This window comes from Pan paniscus, chromosome 6 (assembly GCF_029289425.2).
Source record: "Pan paniscus chromosome 6, NHGRI_mPanPan1-v2.0_pri, whole genome shotgun sequence".
NCBI classification, from domain to species: domain Eukaryota; kingdom Metazoa; phylum Chordata; class Mammalia; order Primates; family Hominidae; genus Pan; species Pan paniscus.
In genome coordinates, this window is record NC_073255.2 from 32,722,578 (window position 1) to 32,741,612 (window position 19,035).

The 19,035-nt window shown below is 40.4% G+C and overlaps 1 protein-coding gene across 1 annotated transcript in view; it reads right to left on the reverse strand.

The window, feature by feature from the left end:
- Window positions 1-19,035, reverse strand: part of JAZF1 (JAZF zinc finger 1) — a 349,829-nt gene that overhangs the window by 58,273 nt on the left and 272,521 nt on the right. Inside the window, exon 3 of the mRNA XM_034963845.2 lies at window positions 7,124-7,320. Coding sequence (XP_034819736.1) covers window positions 7,124-7,320 — 197 coding nt within the window. The remainder of the gene's footprint in view (window positions 1-7,123; window positions 7,321-19,035) is intronic.

Here is a 19,035-nt window from a genome sequence, read left to right on the forward strand (position 1 = left end):
GGTATTTATGTGAAAAGGGAAATGTAAATCAGATCAATACGAAGATTTTAGGGAACGTTGCTTAGGTATCATGCAGACATCCAACTCTTTAGGGAGAATTTGTTAGAAAAACCAAATCACAGCCTCAGGAATTCATATCACAAAATTCAGTCAGGCTGAAGAATTTCACCTTTCTCCCCTCATTTTCCACTATTAAACAGAATACTATTTCTCTCTCTCAGATTTTTCCTTCCATTTTGTTCTTTTCTTTTGCGTAGGTGGGAGATGTATGTTAGTTTATACTTTATTTTGGTTATCTTTTTTCTGTCTGGGATTTTTTGTCCTTACTAAGCCTATTTAAGTTTATTTTGCTTTCTAACAATAAAGGCATGAGGGAAGAGCTCACCTCAACTCCATTCAGATAGAGCTTCTAAATGCCAAGCAAAATTCTATCAGTCCTGTAAGTCTGTATTGCAGAGAAATGTCCACCCCGAGGGAAAAATACTATATTATTTAAAATAATTTGCTGTGTATTAATAACTCCTGAAATTTTCAATATCTTTATAATCTGAACAATTTATTGTAAAAGCCATAAAGAAATGTTTCTTAAAAGGCCATACCAAGATACACAGGAATATGAAGTAAAATAAAACAATGCAGAAGCTTAAATTTTATATTAAGAATCTAAACAAGAAAACCTAAAAATTGGTTTAATTTCCTTGGGTGCCCTTCTCTGGTTTAATACTTGAATTTTTCCCCCCAGAGTGCGCCAAAATATATATACAAATATTTTCCAGGAGTAACTATGCGATGCTATTAGAACCAGAAACCCAGCCAGCTCTTTCCATGGCTTCTCCATTAAGACATGAGTGAGCATCTGTCAGTCCCACTGGATTCATCCTGGAGGTCAAGGAAACGGATTACAGTAATCTTTCTCCAGACAACGTGGAATATGTTCAAAATTCAAGCTAGAAGGCACATAGATACTACAATGAGATGGGCCATGTTTTAAAACAGTGGTTTCTTAACTCTGGTTGTAGAATTACCCACCCAAAAGAGCTTTTAAAAACTCCCAATGCCCAAGCCCCACCCACCAGCTGAATCAGAGTGGCTGTGGGTGGAGCCCAGGCAGAGGTAGATTAAAATTTTTTCCAGGTGATTTCAACGTTCATCCTGATCGAAAATCACTGTTTTCAGAGGTTCAATGGGGAAATATGGGGGGAGGGGGGAGAAATTACTTTCTTAACTAAGCTGTAGGCAATAATAACCAAGACAATCTGCTCTCTAATGATGGATGCAAAAGCAAAAAGGCCTTTGCTATAGGATGACCCCATGTCAAAGGTCAATTAATTTGATGGAAAGAGATCCATTCAACTCTTTTTAGGGCCAGTAATTCTATATCTTCCAATCATATGTCCTAAGTTGTTTTAATTATAAAAAGAAAGACAAACTCATTGTAGAAAATATGGGAAAAGAAAAAGAAGAAAATAACATTCATCTTCCTATCATATTAAGGTAGTTAACCATGGTTAACTTCTCTTAAATAAAAGATAAAACTGAGATCATTGGCCAGGTGCGGAGGCTCACGCCTGTAATCCCAGCACCTTGGGAGGCCGAGGCAGGAGGATCACTTGAGGTCAGGAGTTCAAGACCAGCCTGGCCAATATGGCGAAAACCCGCCTCTACTAAAAATACAAAAATTAGCTGGGTGGTGTTGATGCGCATCTGTATTCCCAGCTACTTGGGAGGCAGAGGTCAGAGAATCTCTTGAACCTGAGAGGTGGAGGTTGCAGTGAGCTGAGATCACACCACTGCACTCCAGCCTGGGTGATAGAGTGAGACTTTGTCTCAAAAAAAAAAAAAAAAAAAAAAATTGAGATCATATTGCTTATGCAGTTTTGAAACTGGATTTTCTCGTGTAACAAGGTAATTGTGGTTAGTGCCTACAAAGCAGTCCATTGCTTGAAATGGTCATTATTTATTTATTGGTGATTGACTTTAGGTTTATTTGCAGACACATGGATCCACGATTCCTTGACCTACAAACTAAGTAAGATTAATCTGGTAAATACTGAAAGGAAAAAACAGTGGTATAATGGTAAGGTGGGGCAGGGAAGGTCCTGATATATAGCATTTGCCAATTTCACTGGTGTAAATACTCCCACCATGGCTGATTTCAAGGTAACAGTTTAGTAAACAGCTTGCAAACCTGATTATTTAACAACCGGCTATCTGGAGTCAGCTGACCCTTAGAGAAACCCTGGCTGAATGAAACTGTTAAGTCCTTCTGTTATGACATGCTGTTTGAATGGTAGAGCTGTGTGAAAATGAAAGTTACGGTGAATGAAGTCAAATCAAGGTTTCAGTAACTTAACATATTTTGAGTTTGGAGGTGTCAAGTTCACACACAGTGTGGATGGTGTAATAAAGTTTTAAAAAAGTATTAATGTAATAATAATGAATGTGGATAGAAAGTGTGGGTATACTGGAAAGAGCTTATTCTTTGAATAGACAGACATGGATGTGTTAAGTTAACCTTAGTAAGCCTCTATTTCTTATCTGTACATGGGAATAATAATGTCTCAGTGAGGCTGGTGTTAAGATTAAATACAACGTCATACATAAAGAATACAGTAAGCACACATAGCAAACACTCCACAAGTGCTACTTGCCTTTCCCTCTAAGTAATTGTACTTTAGATGTTACTACTTTTTTTTTTTTTTTTTTGAGATGAAGTCTTGCTCTGTCACCCAGGCTGTAGTGCAGTGGTGCAATCTCAGCTCACCACAACCTCCACCTCCCAGGTTCAAGCAATTCTCCTGCCTCAACCTCCCAAGTAGCTGGGATTATAGGCGTGAGCCACCACACTTGGCAAATCTTTATATTTTTGGTAGAGATGGGGTTTCACCATGTTGGCCAGGCTCATCTCGAACTCCTGACCTCAAGTGATTCGCCTGCCTCTGCCTCCCAAAGTGCTGGGATTACAGGCGTGAGCGACCGTGCCTGGCCCATGTTACTACTTTTAAAAGGAGAAGGGTATGAATTATCTTAACACTTTATTTTCAGATAATTTAATCACATTTATTTTTCAATTCCATTTCTCTATTATGTAAACCAGGGGTTGGAAAACTGTGGCCTATGGGCCAACTCTGGCCTGTTTTTGTACATAAAGTTTTAGAAAAACTTTTAATAAAACACAACATGCCCATTAATTTAGGTGATTCTATAGCTGCTTGCACATTACAATGGCAAAGTTGAGTAGCTGAAACAGAGACCCTGTGGCCTGCAAAGCATATTTACTACATGGACCTTTATAGAAAAAAGTTTGCTGATCTATGATTTAAACTATTCTAAGCTTTTCTTAAATGAATACTTTTTCTATATATTAAAAGAAAAAAAGACAAGGATAGGAAAGGAAAACAATGAGAGAAAAAGATTCTTCTAGGATGTAAAAATGGCAAAACAGGCCATATATATGGTGGCCCCTGCCTGTAATCACAGAGATTTGGGAGGCAGAGGCAGGAGGATTGCTTGAGGCCAAGAGTTCAAGACCAGCCTGGGCAACATAGCAAGACCTCATCTCTACAAAAACAGTCAAAAAATTAAGTGGGCATTGTGGCATGTGCCTGTAGTCCCAGCTACACAGGAGGCTGAGGTGAGCTACACAGGAGGCTGAGCCCAGGAGTTTGAGGCTGCAGTGAGCTATGATAGCATCACTGCACTCCAGCCTAGGTGACAGCGTGATACAGTAAGACCCTGTTTCAAACAGAAAAGAAAAAAATTGCAAAACAAACATTGATTCCAAGTATACCTAAGAAATACTCGAAACTTTAGGATAAAGCTGAGCTCTAATTCAGTATTGTCAAGAAAGTATACCTTAAAGAACATTTTATAAATGAAGTTCCTACAAGATGACTATTACTTCTGAAGTGGGAATGCATCATGAATATAGAACTTGGAAGAGTGAATTTAAGGGGTAGAAATGTGGAATTTTATAACCTGGCAATGAAAGTGACTGAAACCACATTAGTCAGGCAAAATAAGCTGATCTCTCTTACTACAGGTAAAATAACATTCCAAACATTGAAAAATGTACACAATCAAAATTGTACATGGTAGGGGTTTAAGAAACCATTTCCCCTGCTAATTTTTGATGTTTACATGGAATGTTCTTCCAGCAGCAAATAACTTACCAATAATCTTGACAGACTGAAAATGATACATCTTTACCACAACATAAATTAATTCTCTCAATGGGAAATTGCTAAAATAGGCAAGGTGTCAGAAAGATTTCTTTATGTCTGAAGGAAAGGAAATGATTCCATTTCTTCCAAACATTCTTACATGAAAAATAATAAACTCTCACTTTTAAACTGTCTTTATTTTCATGGGGTCCTAGGCACCCATCACTAATTGGGGCAGTCATAGTTATCTGGGGTTGGACATGAGTCAGTCCATATTACTTCAGGTATAAAACACAGCCAATGGGAAACTGCTCCCATAATTCATATTATACGTGAATAAGTACCACAGCAATACCCAGAAAAGAGGATTGCAGAATTACACTACACTCTCTTTCATTCCTTAGATTTACAACATAAATGTTACACAAAGATCCTGGAAAGTCAATCTTCACAAAATAAAATACAAGGGAAACATGGTGGTCTATTCAAGGAAATGGACAAATGCCTAACACAAATGAACTGGTTTGTCCTCTAGAAGCATGACCTTGATTCTGTTCCTAAAATACAAAGTTGAAAACCCCAGATGAAAGAAATGAACATTTATTGAGCACTGTGTTATACATGTGCTATCACATTTAACTTTGACAAAAAAAATCTATATAATGGGTATTAGTGACTTGCCCAAGGTGACACCATTTGTAAAGAAAGAAGTTAAGGCAGCAACTCTGGTTTATCTCCCATACCTAATCTGTCTTCAAAATGTTCAATCCTGATTGAACACAGGGTGTCTGTCAACCATGAGTCCCCTGAGATGCCCCATAAAGAAAGAGGTCCCCTAATCAGAGCAACTAAGTTTGGGAAATTTACTAAATCCTCCCCTTGGAGACTAACAGTGCATATTAAAGCCCCGAATTAAAGAAATCCATTTAACTTTGTCTAACTCATCATCTCCCCAAACTTACTAGGAAATCCCTTTTCCCCAACTAGTATTTTGTGAAGTTAGTATTCTGAAACACACTTTGCACAATGGAAAATGGATGACAGAGAAATACGTAAACTGTCAGAGAAGATAATTTTAATCATGGCTAAGGAGATGATGGTGTGGTTACAAGTGGGTTCTCTTTGCTCTTCGATTCAACCAAAATTTTGAATAAGACCCCCAATGCCCTAGTCCCCGCCTACCTCCTCAGTCTCATCTGACACTCGGGCCACCTGGCCTTTCAGTAATGGGGACCTACCAGGCTTCCCCCTCCATGGAGCCTTTGCAGAATGTTCCCTTTGTGACATTGCTCCCCCTTTCCTCTTTACTTAGTTGACTCCTATTTATCTTTCAAAGGAAGCCTTTCCTGACCGGGTCAAACTTCTCTCCGGATGCCCTCCTATCACAGAATTCTATATAGCACTTGTCATGATTACAGGGTTATATTTATTTGCATATTGATTTGATTAGTGACGGTCTATACTCCCACTGGGGGAAGAGAGCTATTTCTCTGTTTCTCAGACAGCACAAACATGCGGACCTCTTCCACCATCTCTATTCACTCCTGCCCAAGGAGGAACAGTGACTTAATGAAGCAGGAACTAGGGAGGAAGGGCTGGGCACGCTCTGCTCAGGGTCCAGAGTGCGCTCTGGTCAGCTACCACCCTGGGGTAAGCTGAGAAGTGCACTTTGGGAAATAAATTGAATTCTGGGAAGACATACTAGGAAGCCCAATTGTTACAGATCCAAGCTCCATTCTGTGGTTTAGCTTTATGTAATAATACAGTTGATATTTTGTTCTTCGTCTATGACTGCTGTTTTACTTTTTAATCATTTCCACACTTGGGAGAGGAAGAGAAGAGTGATCTTGTTTGGCCCCTAGAATGCCAATATCCTCCAACAGGTGTAAGCTCCTGAGGTCAGGGCAGGGGGCCTCTCTCTGCTCACCTCAGTAGCTCAGTTTCTGGCACTTGTGAGGCATTCAAAATGCCATTTCGCCCAGGCTGGTCTTGAAATCCTGGCCTCAGGTGATCCTCCTGCCTCAGCCTCCCAAAGTGCTGTGATTATACATGTGAGCCACAGCACCCAGCTGAAGTTCGAGTTTCTTGAGACATGTAAGTCTACCAAGGTTTTCTTACTAATATTTTCTTTTAAACAACTGAACTTTGTCTTCAGATTATTATAGGCTAATCCTAATGTGGAACTGAGGATAAAGTTTTGAGTAGAGTTGATCCGAATCAATGAAGATGGTACCCTTAAAAGGACAGAAGCCTCTTTAAGGCGAGGACCTGGAGGAGAGCAGATGAGAGTGCTGGAGTAGTGCACATCCACATGTGTGTCAGGGAGACTGACGGGAAAGAGAAGGCAAATAGGAGAGATGGACTGGGAAAAATAAAATGGATTACTTGATTGGTGAATAGGTGGGTATAAAGAAGCAAATGAAACAGCTAAATTGAAGGGCAAGTTTCCACTATCTATAGAAAAAGCTGGAGAAGACAAGGACTCCCCCTTCTTCTCAAGGTGTTGTAAAAACAATGAAGTCTCCTTGGAAGAAAAATTATATCTAAATTTCTCCAAGACTGCTTAATAAATTATGTTTTCTCTAAAGGATACAATTATTTTAACTGTTTTAGAAGAGAAAATGTTCATAATATATTTAGTTATAAATCGGGTGATGAAATATGTATTACAGAGCCCATTAAAAATGTTGTGTTGATGGGTATGCACAGTAAAAATGGGAAATATATTGACAAAAAATCTACAAAACCATTATCACATGCATATTAACAATAATCTATAAATATTTCTTCAATAATAAATTAAAGAATTTATCAATATATAGAGATTAGTGAAAGGATCAACGATGTGGTGGGTCTGTGTCGTCATCTGTCCCCAGCCCCTTTCTGCCCCCAGCACATCACACACACTTTCTCTTTCCCCCCCCTCCTCCTTCTCAAGGCGGTAGGGCCAGGCCACTCACCTGTCGGAGTGCTGCTGCGGAACGAAGAGGAGGGGGTGATGGGTGGGGTCACGGGGGGAGTAAGGCTTCCACTGCTGTGGCGTGGGGGAGTGGACACATTCCCTCGAGACACTGAGCTGGACAGAGTCAGTGAGAGCTTCGGCTGAATCTTCTTCTTTAGGGACTCCTGCTCTCGGCGGGCAGCATCTGTCATGAATCTGAAACAATAATGGAAGGTAAGGAACCTGGGCCATGTATAGAGCATGAGGACTGATGACATTCATTAGAGTTTCAGACATGCACGACCCTGGAAAAGGACCTTGGCCACAGGTCAGTCCCAATCTCAAAAACTCACAACAGCTTCCCTTTTCCAATGCAATGGAATTATCTTCTAGCTTGTTATTTTTAAGGTTTCTCAAAGTCAGGTCCATTTCTTCCCCAGCAAATCCCCCTTGCCAGGAAGCTTATACACACAGAATACATCTGCACCCACTGTAATACTTTCAGTTACAAGACTTCCTCTCTTGGAAGGTCTGCTCTCTTTTTTTCTACCCATAGGAAGCCCACACATCCTCAAAGTTCCCCAACCACTCCTAAGTAGACAGTGCTTCCTTTATCTGCAGGTTGGCAGTATTTCTTCTTTGTACCACTTAACGGCCATCTAACATAAACGGCCTCATGAAAACTTTTTTTTTTTTTATTTTTTGGCATTCCTTTGATTCTCATATTGTTATTTGGGTTTAAAAACTTTTCTTGGCTAATTGAGTCCTTGCTTCCCTAGTCATGAAGGCAAGGATTCTAGTCCCCAGTTCCTAGCACAGGGCCAGGCCCACCTCAGGAAACACGGACAGAACTGCATACATCTGCCCAGGAAGATTCCAGAAGAAGGGAAGAGAGCAGCACAAGGAGGGAGGTCACCACTGATGATTTGTTTATGTTCTAATTTTATTACTCATAAAGAGAAAGGTGACTTTTCCTGATAGTTTCACTTTGGAAACTTGAGTCATTCTTCCAGTGCTTCTCTGATGTTGGTAATATTCAAACTTTGTTCTTTTCTCACTGTATAATCTACCATTTTGTAAATTCGTGTAATATGAGATTCAAAACAATCTATGAATTGGTATCTCCTACCTAAAGAACATTCACCTTTTCATACTGGCAGGCAAACTTTGTCAGCTGCATTTTTGAAAACTGCCATAGAAAGCATAGTCCATAAATGTATGATAGCATTCAGATGATAAAACCACAGCTGTCCCGACCACCTAGGCTAAGAAACAGAACATTCCATGCCCCTCAAGGCCTCTCTCCAACACCTCCTGCATCAATTATATTTTGACTATTTCAATATAATTTATCATAAGCTCACTGCATTGCACTTAAACATGGTATTTTACCTAACCTATTTCACATTTTGTCTACAAAATTCCTTAGTATTTTTCCTCACTACATGATGAAGTTTTGGAAGTCAACAGATAGTTCTAATACCTGGCAAAAGCTTGAAGTCAATTAAACACCCAATGAAACAACAGTAATACTGTCACGCTGTCTTAAAATTTCTATTTTTATACTTGGAACATGGATGGCACATTTCTTGAATGGTTCTTGCAATATAATCCAGATATATAAACTGGATTTTATATGCTGAACTGAGCTTAGTAATAAAGCTTTGCCTTGAGCTCTTAGGTTTTGTGCTATAGGATAGTGATGATTTAAAAAGAAGAAAGGAATGTCAAGGCAAAAGAGAATTGTTTGCACCTGGTAGCCAGGTAGGTACTCATTTATCTTCAGATGCAAAACTGGTTCTATTGTCCTTAAACTTCTTTTCCTCCGCCTCATAAACCTCTACTAAAAATACAGACTCACAGAGAAAAGCAAAGAACTAGTGCTTTTTTTTTATTATCCTAAGAAGAACTGCTAACTAGCATGGTGCTGAGCTTCTCACACTGGGGTATGCAGTGCGCCAGGGAGTGGCAAAGCCACAGGATAAACAGGCTGCTGCTTCCAGGAAGGCCGATTGTTCTCGAGGGTTAAGTAATTCAAACTAGTGTTTCAAATAGCAAAATAAACACGGACATGCTTATGGGGGTAGAAAAAAATTTTTACATCTTGCATTTTAGTTAAGAGCATGGTATTTGGAGCCAGGCCGGGGTTCAAATCCTGGCTGGGTTATTATGTAATTTGAGGCAAGTTGATAAACTTCTCTGAATCTCAGGTTTATTCTCTGTAAAATGGGAATGAGAGTAGGTAAGGAATTAACATACGTCTTTTCCCTTTCTGCATGGGAGTCTGATCTTTGGCTAAATTTGGTAACCTGCTAAAAGACAGTATGTCAACTATGTTACTAGGCAACACTATCTACATAAGAATGACCTCTGACTGGTGAACTGCACAGCCTGGGAGGATCTAGGAACCTGTAGCTATCTGATAGGAAGCCAAGAATCCTGATTTGGACTTCCCGAGCGTGGTGATCTTGTAGCTGGGCATGGCCCTTGCACAGAATGGGGAGCTATGCCCAGAGCGTGTTTCAAGAGCTTTGGCTCCTGTGGGGCATGAGGCTCTTCTACCAGGATAGCTTCCACTCCTACCTCTCTGCACCTGAACAGACTCCCACGTGCACTGCTGCAAGGGAGCCTGCAGAAGGCGACTTGTCCTCCATCCTCTGAACAGACCCAGTGCCCTATGTGGCCCACGGTCATCTGTGAGTCTGAATGTTCACAACTTAAGAAGGTGACCTGTTGGCAGACGGGGCAATAACATTTCAACTTCAGAGGACTGTTGTGAGAGTAAATGAGGTAATTGGCCTGTCATGTACCAAGTGGCTCAAAATGCAGAAGCTGTTATTAAATTACATAAAGCATTATTATATGGTTATGTTTCTATATTTTGTCCACCTTACTCAACTCCAAGTGTCTTGAGGACACACCACATGCCCATGGCTCTGAAAGCACTGAGCACACACGTGCCTCGTGTAGAGCAGAAATTCCGTTTGTGGAACGGCTGAATGGAATAAACCCAGAGGGTGCATATCCAGTGTAAGAGACAGAGGGAGAGACAGCCAGAGGCAGAGAAAGGCTTCTCTACGTCTAACTCTTATATATATATATACTTCGGTTTTTTGTTTTTTGTTTTTTTTTTGAGATGGAGTCTTGCACTGTTGCCCAGGCTGGAGTGCAGTGGCACGATCTCGGCTCACCTCTGCCTCCTGGTTCAAGTGATTCTCCCGCCTCAGCCTCCCAAATAACTGGGACTACAAGTGCCACCACCATGCCCAGCTAATTTTTGTATTTTTAGTAGAGACAAGGTTTCACCACATTGGCCAGGCTGGTCTTGAACTACTGACCTCAAGTGCTGCACCTGCCTCGGCCTCCCAAGTGCTGGGATTACAGAACTCATACCTCTTGTTGTAAAACACTCTCCTACAGCTCAGATATAACACAACAACTATAAACAACCATAACAACATTCACACACACAAACCCCACCTTCACCCTCACATGGGTTTGGCCAGCTACAGACAGCAATCTGGATTGGGGTTATATCTTCTATAGTGCTTTCTAGAAGCAAGAACAAGGCACCCATGTTAAAAGCATTAAACATGAAACACATTCTTAAAGCCCTGTCGCTAAGACTTCCTTCTGCAGTTCTCCCTCCTCTCTTGGTGTTGTGAACTTGGACATACAACCTATAAATCATGGTAACCTTGACATACCAAGGTACACAGCTGCACAATTTGTTCTAGTGACAACCATACACACACACACCCACACCACCCGCCCCAACAAACACACACTGGAATGCCACACAAACGCTGTGGGAACCCTGGTTAAAAAGGGCCCGTGTCTCCCCTGCACTAGCATGCTGCTCCTCTTCCTCCTCCCTTCATTAACCATGACTTAACCCATTTTCTGAGACTTAATTTAATAAGTAAATTCTCAAGTTTTTGAGCAATGTTCCATCAGCACAGCTGTCTGTCAAAAGGTGGGCAGATTCCTAGTGGCAAGGAGCCATTTGGGGAGACAAAAGTGTCTAGAGAAGCCAAGGAGGCACAGCAAAGGCTGTGATTCTGGCCAACAAATGAGGACTATGTTCCCCGTTTCACCAAATATCAGGTCTGGAAAGATTCACCGTGTTGCCAAGGCTGAGTTCAGGTTAAGCGAGTCATGTGACTCAGTGGCCTAAGCTTTCCTCAATAAGTCTGGACACCACTGGTGATCTTTCTGAAGCTCTCAGTAATCACGGCTGATGTGGATATTTTTTTGGAGACAGGGTCTCGCTGTCACCCAGGCTGGTGTGCAGTGGTGTGATTACAGTGGACCGAAGCCCCAACCTCCTGGGCTCAAGCAATCTTCTTGCCTCAGCCTCCCAAGTAGCTGAGACTACAGGCACGCCCCCCCACGCCCAGGTAATTTTTGGATTTTTTGTAGAGATGGGGTCTCACTATGTTGCCCAGGCTGGTTTCAAACTCCTGGGCTCAAGCAATCCTCCCACCCAAAGTGTTAGGATTATAGGTGTGAGCCACTGCGCCTGACTCACTTGGGTTTTAGAGCAGGAAGGAACCTTGGTTAAGTCAGATCATCAGGTCCAGCCCCCTCATTTGTTACAGTAACTGTGAACTGAGGTGGTGTGACCTGTTTGAGGTCATTTAGGATAGTGGCAGAGCTGGCATCAGAGCCCAGTCAAGCCTGGGGACGCTGTCATGATTTTCACAGTTGAAAGTGTTCAGGGAGCTGGAGCATGGGGCCTGGGGAAATGCAGTGAGGACTCCTCTGGCGGTTTACATGGGGGCAGTGGGCAGCTGGGAGAACAAAAGGCTCATCCTCTCAATGTCAGTCCATCCTGCTGTGTGGGACCACTGGGCTCCCCGGTTGTGGCGGGGGAGGTCTCCGGAATTGTAGCCCCACTGGGCTACCATCTGGGAAAGGCTGGCTGTGCCCACCTCCCAGAATTCTCTCTGCTTTGCAATGGTGACACTGCTCTGATCTGGCAGCTGCCGTGTGCTGGAGCTGGCTCATACTGGGTTGTGAAAACTGACTTAAATTTTCAGGGATTTGGTGAGTCTGTTGTTAAACACAGCCGTTATTAAAAACTAATTGACATAAATAATTAAATCAAGTGCTTTGTTAAAAACAAGGATATTTAACTCAAGGCTCATCACTTATTTTATTGAATTTTAATATTATCTATATTCTTGTTATTTACATTAACATTTTATCTATTTGGTAGAATTATTTATAACTATATTCTGTATAATGCAAAGTAACCTACTCTGTGTTTAGTAACATGTGGGTAGCTTGAAATTGGCTATGGCAGGAGTATTTACACCACAGAAACTGGCAATAACACAAATTGAGACTTTTTTCCTCCCCAAGTCAGTTCAACATTTGCCAGTACACCTTCTAGTGATTATTATTTTTTAATGTGGGGAAAAAAAAGCATTTGAACCGGGCTTCTTGCCTACTCACTAAAGGAATTAATCAGGGAAGGAACGAAGAATGAATAAGAAAGTCTTCTTTTTTAAAATTGTAAAAAGTAATATATCTCAGTAAAGAACATTTACAGAACATTTTTTATGGATTTGTGACTTATGTTTAAAAAGTTTTTTAATTGACCAACACACAGGTTAGGAAAAGAAATGAAATAAAGGTATTTTTTAAAATTATGGAATATATATGCAAATCAATATATACATTTCCACACATAAAGATTTTAATAAAATAGAAATCCGTGTACCTACCATTCAGCTTATGAAAAGAATTTTTGATGTTTCCTGTGTAAAAACTTTTTTTTTTTTCTAAGAGACGTATTACCCAGATAAAACTATGGTTGATATTTTAGGGTTTTTCCTTCTAACATTTTTCTACACATACAGAACACTGAATATTTCTTAAAGAAAAAATGTCACTTGGAGACTCTTTCACTCACTGTTGACTGACAGCCTGAAAATCTGCGGTCAGGCAAAGCAGTGTTTTCATTTTGAAACTGAAACTGCTGTAAGATTAATTTCAACTTCCCTACAAATCAGAAATGTCTAAGTTACTTTAATTTAATATGGTCATTTGTAGCAATATTTGTTATTGCTAGGGGAAGTACATATTCCTTAAGTAAATTTTCAAGACTCCATTATAAATCTTTTAAATCCTCAGACCACAATGTTCATTCAGTCTGACATGTTCAACGTGGAAACATGAATATAACTCCACAGGGGGAAAATGTCAACTGCTGGTCCAGGGAGACTAGTTTCAACCACAGACTCAGGAAATGTACAGTATTTGCTGGAACCTGGGCAGAGACTCCATTGCCACCTTACTCCATGGGCCAAAACACCTGAGTCTAAGTGACCTGCTGGGGAAAAAAATCACTTGGCTTTCACTGGATCAGAGAACTCAGAAACTGAAGTGACCACTTGAAACTGCAGTCTCAGAAAAAACTGAAAACTCCAAGATGTGTGGTGTGGTGTGGCTGTGATTATGAGACTCTGGAGAGGGCACATGGTCCAGAGGTCTGCACTGCATGTCGCCAGGAGGCTTGTTCTGGGGCAAAGAAACTGGTGGCCTCCGGGAGTCACTATATTCACTTTTGTGGTCCTGGTTTTTCTACCTGTTAAAATTGAGATTTGGTTTTATGGATATATGGAATACATCACTGCTAGGGTCCTTCCCAGTTCTAACAGTGAATGATTCCAGCAATAGCACTGTGCAGTATTTTTCAAACTTTGTTTTGACTTCAACCCATTATAAGAAACGTATCTCACAGTGCGACCTGGTGCGCCCACATGTATAAATAGGCCTGCAACCTGCAATTTTGAGATCTCCAAAGCTCTGAAATCTGAAATTTTTAAAAAATAAATTTGGCACTAAACCGTCATTGGAAGGCAAACTAACCTGACTGGGTGAAAGGCTACTTACAGATTTTATTGTATTTACTGAAAATATTCATGTGTTTCACTGTATAAATATTAATGTACGTGATTATATGGGGCTGCCCCAGACCCTACTGGGGGTATTATGTAATATGAAGTATTTATACTATATTATCTTTATGAAATCTAAAAAATTATGAATAATGAAACATTTCTGGACTCAAGGACAAGACATTTTAATATAAACATCTGAAACAAATTTCACAAAACAATCTTTACTACATGTGATATACTCTGGCATTTTCCTGTTCTATTTCATTTTAACAAAATATGATGGTCATGACCACCACATTGACTTCTTGACCCCCTGGGAGGTCATGGTCTGGAGTCTGAATATATCAGTGTAGCAGTTAAGAGGGTGGGCTTTGGAGGTAGACTGTCTAGATTCAAATCCCTGATCCATGCCCCGCTAGCTGTGTGATGACATTGGGCAAGTTACCTACCTAGCCTTTCGGTGCTGCCATTTTCTCATCTATAAATGGTGACAATGACAGGTCCGACCAAGGGTTGTGGTGAGGATTAAGTAAGTTAATATTCATAAAGCACTTAGAACAGGGCCTGACACTTCGTGCTTAACAAATGTCAGGTTCCTGGTTCATAAAAGAAGTGATTAATATGCTGGGTGCGGTGGCTCACGCCTGTAATCCCAGCACTTTGGGAGGCCGAGATGGGCAGATCACAAGGTCAGGAGATCGAGACCATCTTGGCTAACACAGTGAAACCCCATCTCTACTAAAAATACAAAAAATTAGCCAGGCGTGGCAGCATGCGCCTGTAGTCCCAGCTACTCAGGAGGCTGAGGCAGGAGAATGGCGTGAACCTGGGAGGCGGAGCTTGCAGTGAGCCGAGATCGGGCCACTGCACTCCAGCCTGGGCGACAGAGCGAGACTCCGTCTTAAAAAAAAAAAAAAAAAAAGAAGTGACTAACACTTGTACTGGAAATCTTAACTCGCAAACCTTTCACCTTCTGCCATCTACACTAGCATTTGGTTACTTTGGGGCACGGAATATTAGGATTTTAAATACTGCCATCATGAGTTTTGCTGATTCTGAAAGCAAAGAGCCACACCTTTACTGATTCTGCAGGCATTAATGTTATTTTTATTTATTTTTTGGCTCACTCTGTCGCCCAGGCTGGAATGCAGTAGCATGATCATGGCTCACTAGCAGCCGTGTGATTTTCTCATGTCAGCCTCCTGAGTAGCTGAGACTACAGGCGTTCACCACCACATCTGGATAATTTTTTGTACTTTTTGTAAAGATGGGGTTTTACCATGTTGCCCAGGCTAGTTTTGAACTCCTGGGATCAAGCAATCTGCCCACTTTGGTCTCCCAAAGTGTTGGGATTACAGGCGTGAGCCACTGTGCCTGGCCCAGGCATCTATTAAATTGCAATGGTATCTATTAAATGGCAATCACAGGCAAATTCAAGAAGACAGATACAATAACTACTCATGAACAGAAAAAGAAGGTTCCTCTCATTAGACAACACGCTGGGGCCCATCTATAAACTCATACACCTCTTCGTACTTCCTGGCCTTGATTTCTAGAGTAGAACAAAATTATAGAGGGTCTTTCCAGCAGGACAGGCAACAGGAGACCCTACATGCCATGAGCTGCTGGACTGACATCCTTCCATCCAGCTAAGGGCTGTTCTCTGCTTGGCAGATTCATCAAGTTGCACAAGGCTCTGACTTCGTCTGCTAGCAGACCCTCTGTAGAACATCACATCCAACTATGCTTCATTTGAAGTTCAAAAGCTTTGTTCTGCCTTTTCAATGGCCCTTTGGGCATTGCCATTTTTCAGCAAAAACAAGCTTTTGAGAAAAGCTGTGGGGAGTTGGCAGATAGGCCCTGAGATTCCAAGCACTCCCAAATCTGGTAATTCATTGCTCCAGATGATGGTATTTCTGACATGACAATCTAACCTTCTGAAGGATAGTCTAACATGGAGAGTAAGGATTTTTCTTTTCTCTGGCTGTTACTATGCAATCCAGGACAAGGATGGATAGAGAACCAGTAAGTAAGCAAAACAGTGCATGGCACATTTGAAATGTGGCTGTAGGAAACGGTGATGGAAATAATGGGTACATTTCAGCATGCAACCATGTGTGGCCCACATGTCAAAGGATCTGGCTGCTCTAGGTCTCAATGTAATGATGGCTTTCAGAACGTACATCTGCTAATAAATTCATGTGGCAGATCTTCTTATTTTAGCAGCAACTTAATTCCATAGTGAAGCTAAAGGCGTATTTGGTTAAAACAGTGAGTTAGTAAAACGACCTAGAAACAGCAAGTGGAGTAATCATTTGTCAGCACCCCTTCGTTAATAGAATGGCCTTTTTTGGTGATCTGGGAACTTAATAAATGTACTTTTCAGTAGAAAAGAGAAAATCTGGATTTCCAAATAACATTAATTTCAGAAAGTTTCTAGTAATGCTTCAAATAATCCTATGTTTCACTTCTTATCCCGGAGTTATTTTTGACTTCACGATCTGAGGCCCACGGGGTGGATTTTGAAGCTTCATAAAACTTTTGCAGTATCACCGAAACTCTGAGCCCCTTTTAACATGCTATTAAAATTCTAATGCAAAATAATAAAACTAAAAGCAGCACCAGGAAAAAAACCCACTCCATTTGATCAGATCAGTTTGGCACTTAACTTGTAAGAGGTATTTTTTGTGATTTTTCACTTGACCTTTACAATGGTTGTGGATATAATCTGAGTAGTACACAGCTAATGAAATAGATTGTGTTCTTGGGTACCAAACTAAAACTGACAGACTTACTGCATTAAGAGAGACGTTATTTTCTCTCTCCTTTTCTTTTTAAGACAGGGTCTCACTCTGTCAACCAGGCTGGGGTGCAGTGGTGCCATCACGGCTCATTGCAGCCTCGACCTCCTGGGCTCAAGTGATCCTCTTGCTTCAGCCTCCCAAGTAGCTGGGACTACAGGGATGCACTTCCAAACCCAGCTAATTTTTGTATTTTTTGTAGAGCACCACATCCAAGGCTAATTTTTGTAGAGGCAGGATCCCACTCTGCTGCCCAGGCTTGTCTCTATCTCCTGGGCTCAAGCAGTCTCGTTGCCTTGGCCTCCCAAAGTGCTAGGATTACAGGCATGAGCTACCCACGCCTGGCTTGTTTTTCTAAGTTTTCTAAGTTTATATTTGACATATATGGAAGGATATAGTTCCTGGTCTTTGGAGAATTCTAATCTAATTTTGCATAAAATAAATAAATATGAGGGCAAGCCAATTTCACACCAAACCTTGTAGCTTATTTTGCTTCTACATGTTCATTTCTTTCTTTTTTTTTTTTGTGGGGGAGAGGGAAGAAGAAAAGGTGGGGTAAGGATGAAAAAAGATAAAAGGTGATCTTTCCTTCATCTACTGTCTTGACAATCATATTTTATTTCTTTATTTTTCTTTTTATTTTTTATTTTTCTTATTTTTATTTTCTTTTTTAAAGGCAGCTACAGTAAATTTATATTCTCTTTGGTATATTATAGTTTGGATATTCTATACCTTTTTTAGTATTTAAATAACATTGGGTTGCCAATTTTTATATTGCCATGTATACCTTATCTAACTACCATCTATCATCACCAGCCTCTAATTAAAAAGGAAAAACTACTTTAACATAAAATATAGGAAGAGCATAATCTTGGAATAAATCCTTTCTTGAGAAAGGCTTTCTTGAGAAAGATTCTTCTTTATTCTGAGATTATGATAACAGAACATAGGAAAAATCTACTTAAACTGTTTTGATGAAGAAAAGCCACAATATAAAATTTCATGTTATCATTACTTTATACTTGCATCACACATATATAGCATTATTTATAATACACTGTTTACAATTATTCTCTAGATGCAAATTTTTAAAAATATCTAAATGTGTTTTCTATTATTATCATTGCGAAAAATTCAGTTGCAAGGAATGCTGACCAAACAGAACTCTTAAATTTAGGTGGAATTGCTTGAAATATGCTGAGCAAACGAAAGAAGGCAAATACAAGGGCACTCAAATCCAGTAGCTTCTCCTTTCCAAGAGCTGGGAGGTGGTGAGCAAGAGCTGAGTGTCCTCTCACAGCTGGACACACAGAGGGGTGGTGAGGTGCTGGATGCCCCCTGTTCCCTGGCCCCACATGCCCCAGGCAGCTCAGACACTGCGGACCAGTGGAAACGTCCTCATGAACAGCAGCAGACTAGCAGCTGTGGTGTGGATAGCACTTAAGAACCACTTTTTTAAACCAGTAGTATCTTTTCCTAAATTTTGGCACTCAAACGAAATCCAGGCACCAAAGCTAAGCCACTGAAATAACAAAATTCCATTCCTGAATACTATTTCTTTGTATGTTCCCAACAAATATTGTATATTTTCTTCACAACTATGGAAAGATATAGTCAATCTACCTTAATGAAAGCTTGCTCAGGTTCTGGCAATCACTCTTTAAAGCCACAGGTCAGCATAAATTATCAGTGAAGCAATTAATTTTGATTTACTTTAGCCTGAATAAAATAAACCATGGTCTTTTCCGTCATTGATGCCAAGAATAAAAAACACTTCTGAAAGCTACTATACCACAAGCCTTTGGTTTGGAGACCAATGGAATATCTTTCTCTTGGCAACTCCCTATCCTCCTTTCCGTTCCTTTTCTACCTTCATTGAATTGCAAATAACTATGGCTATTTCTTACACATGGTTTTCATTGCTAATTTGACACCCACGTAAAGACTAATGAACAAAACAAAGCTGCACTTTACAAGGTTTTGTGGTATAAAACTACAAATAGCTTTTCAGTTTTCTTGTTTTGCCTCCTCTAGAAGTAAATTAAATGAGTTATTGAGGTTTCATTGTAAGCTGCTAATGAGATGATGCATAACTTTCCCCATAAACTAGAAGAAATTTAAAAACTGAAGAGAAAGTTGCACTTAGGTCTCTTAGAGTTTTAAATCCAGTACACAGCTGGGAGCACAGCCTGGTGGGTGAAAAAATCTAGGTTCTGAAG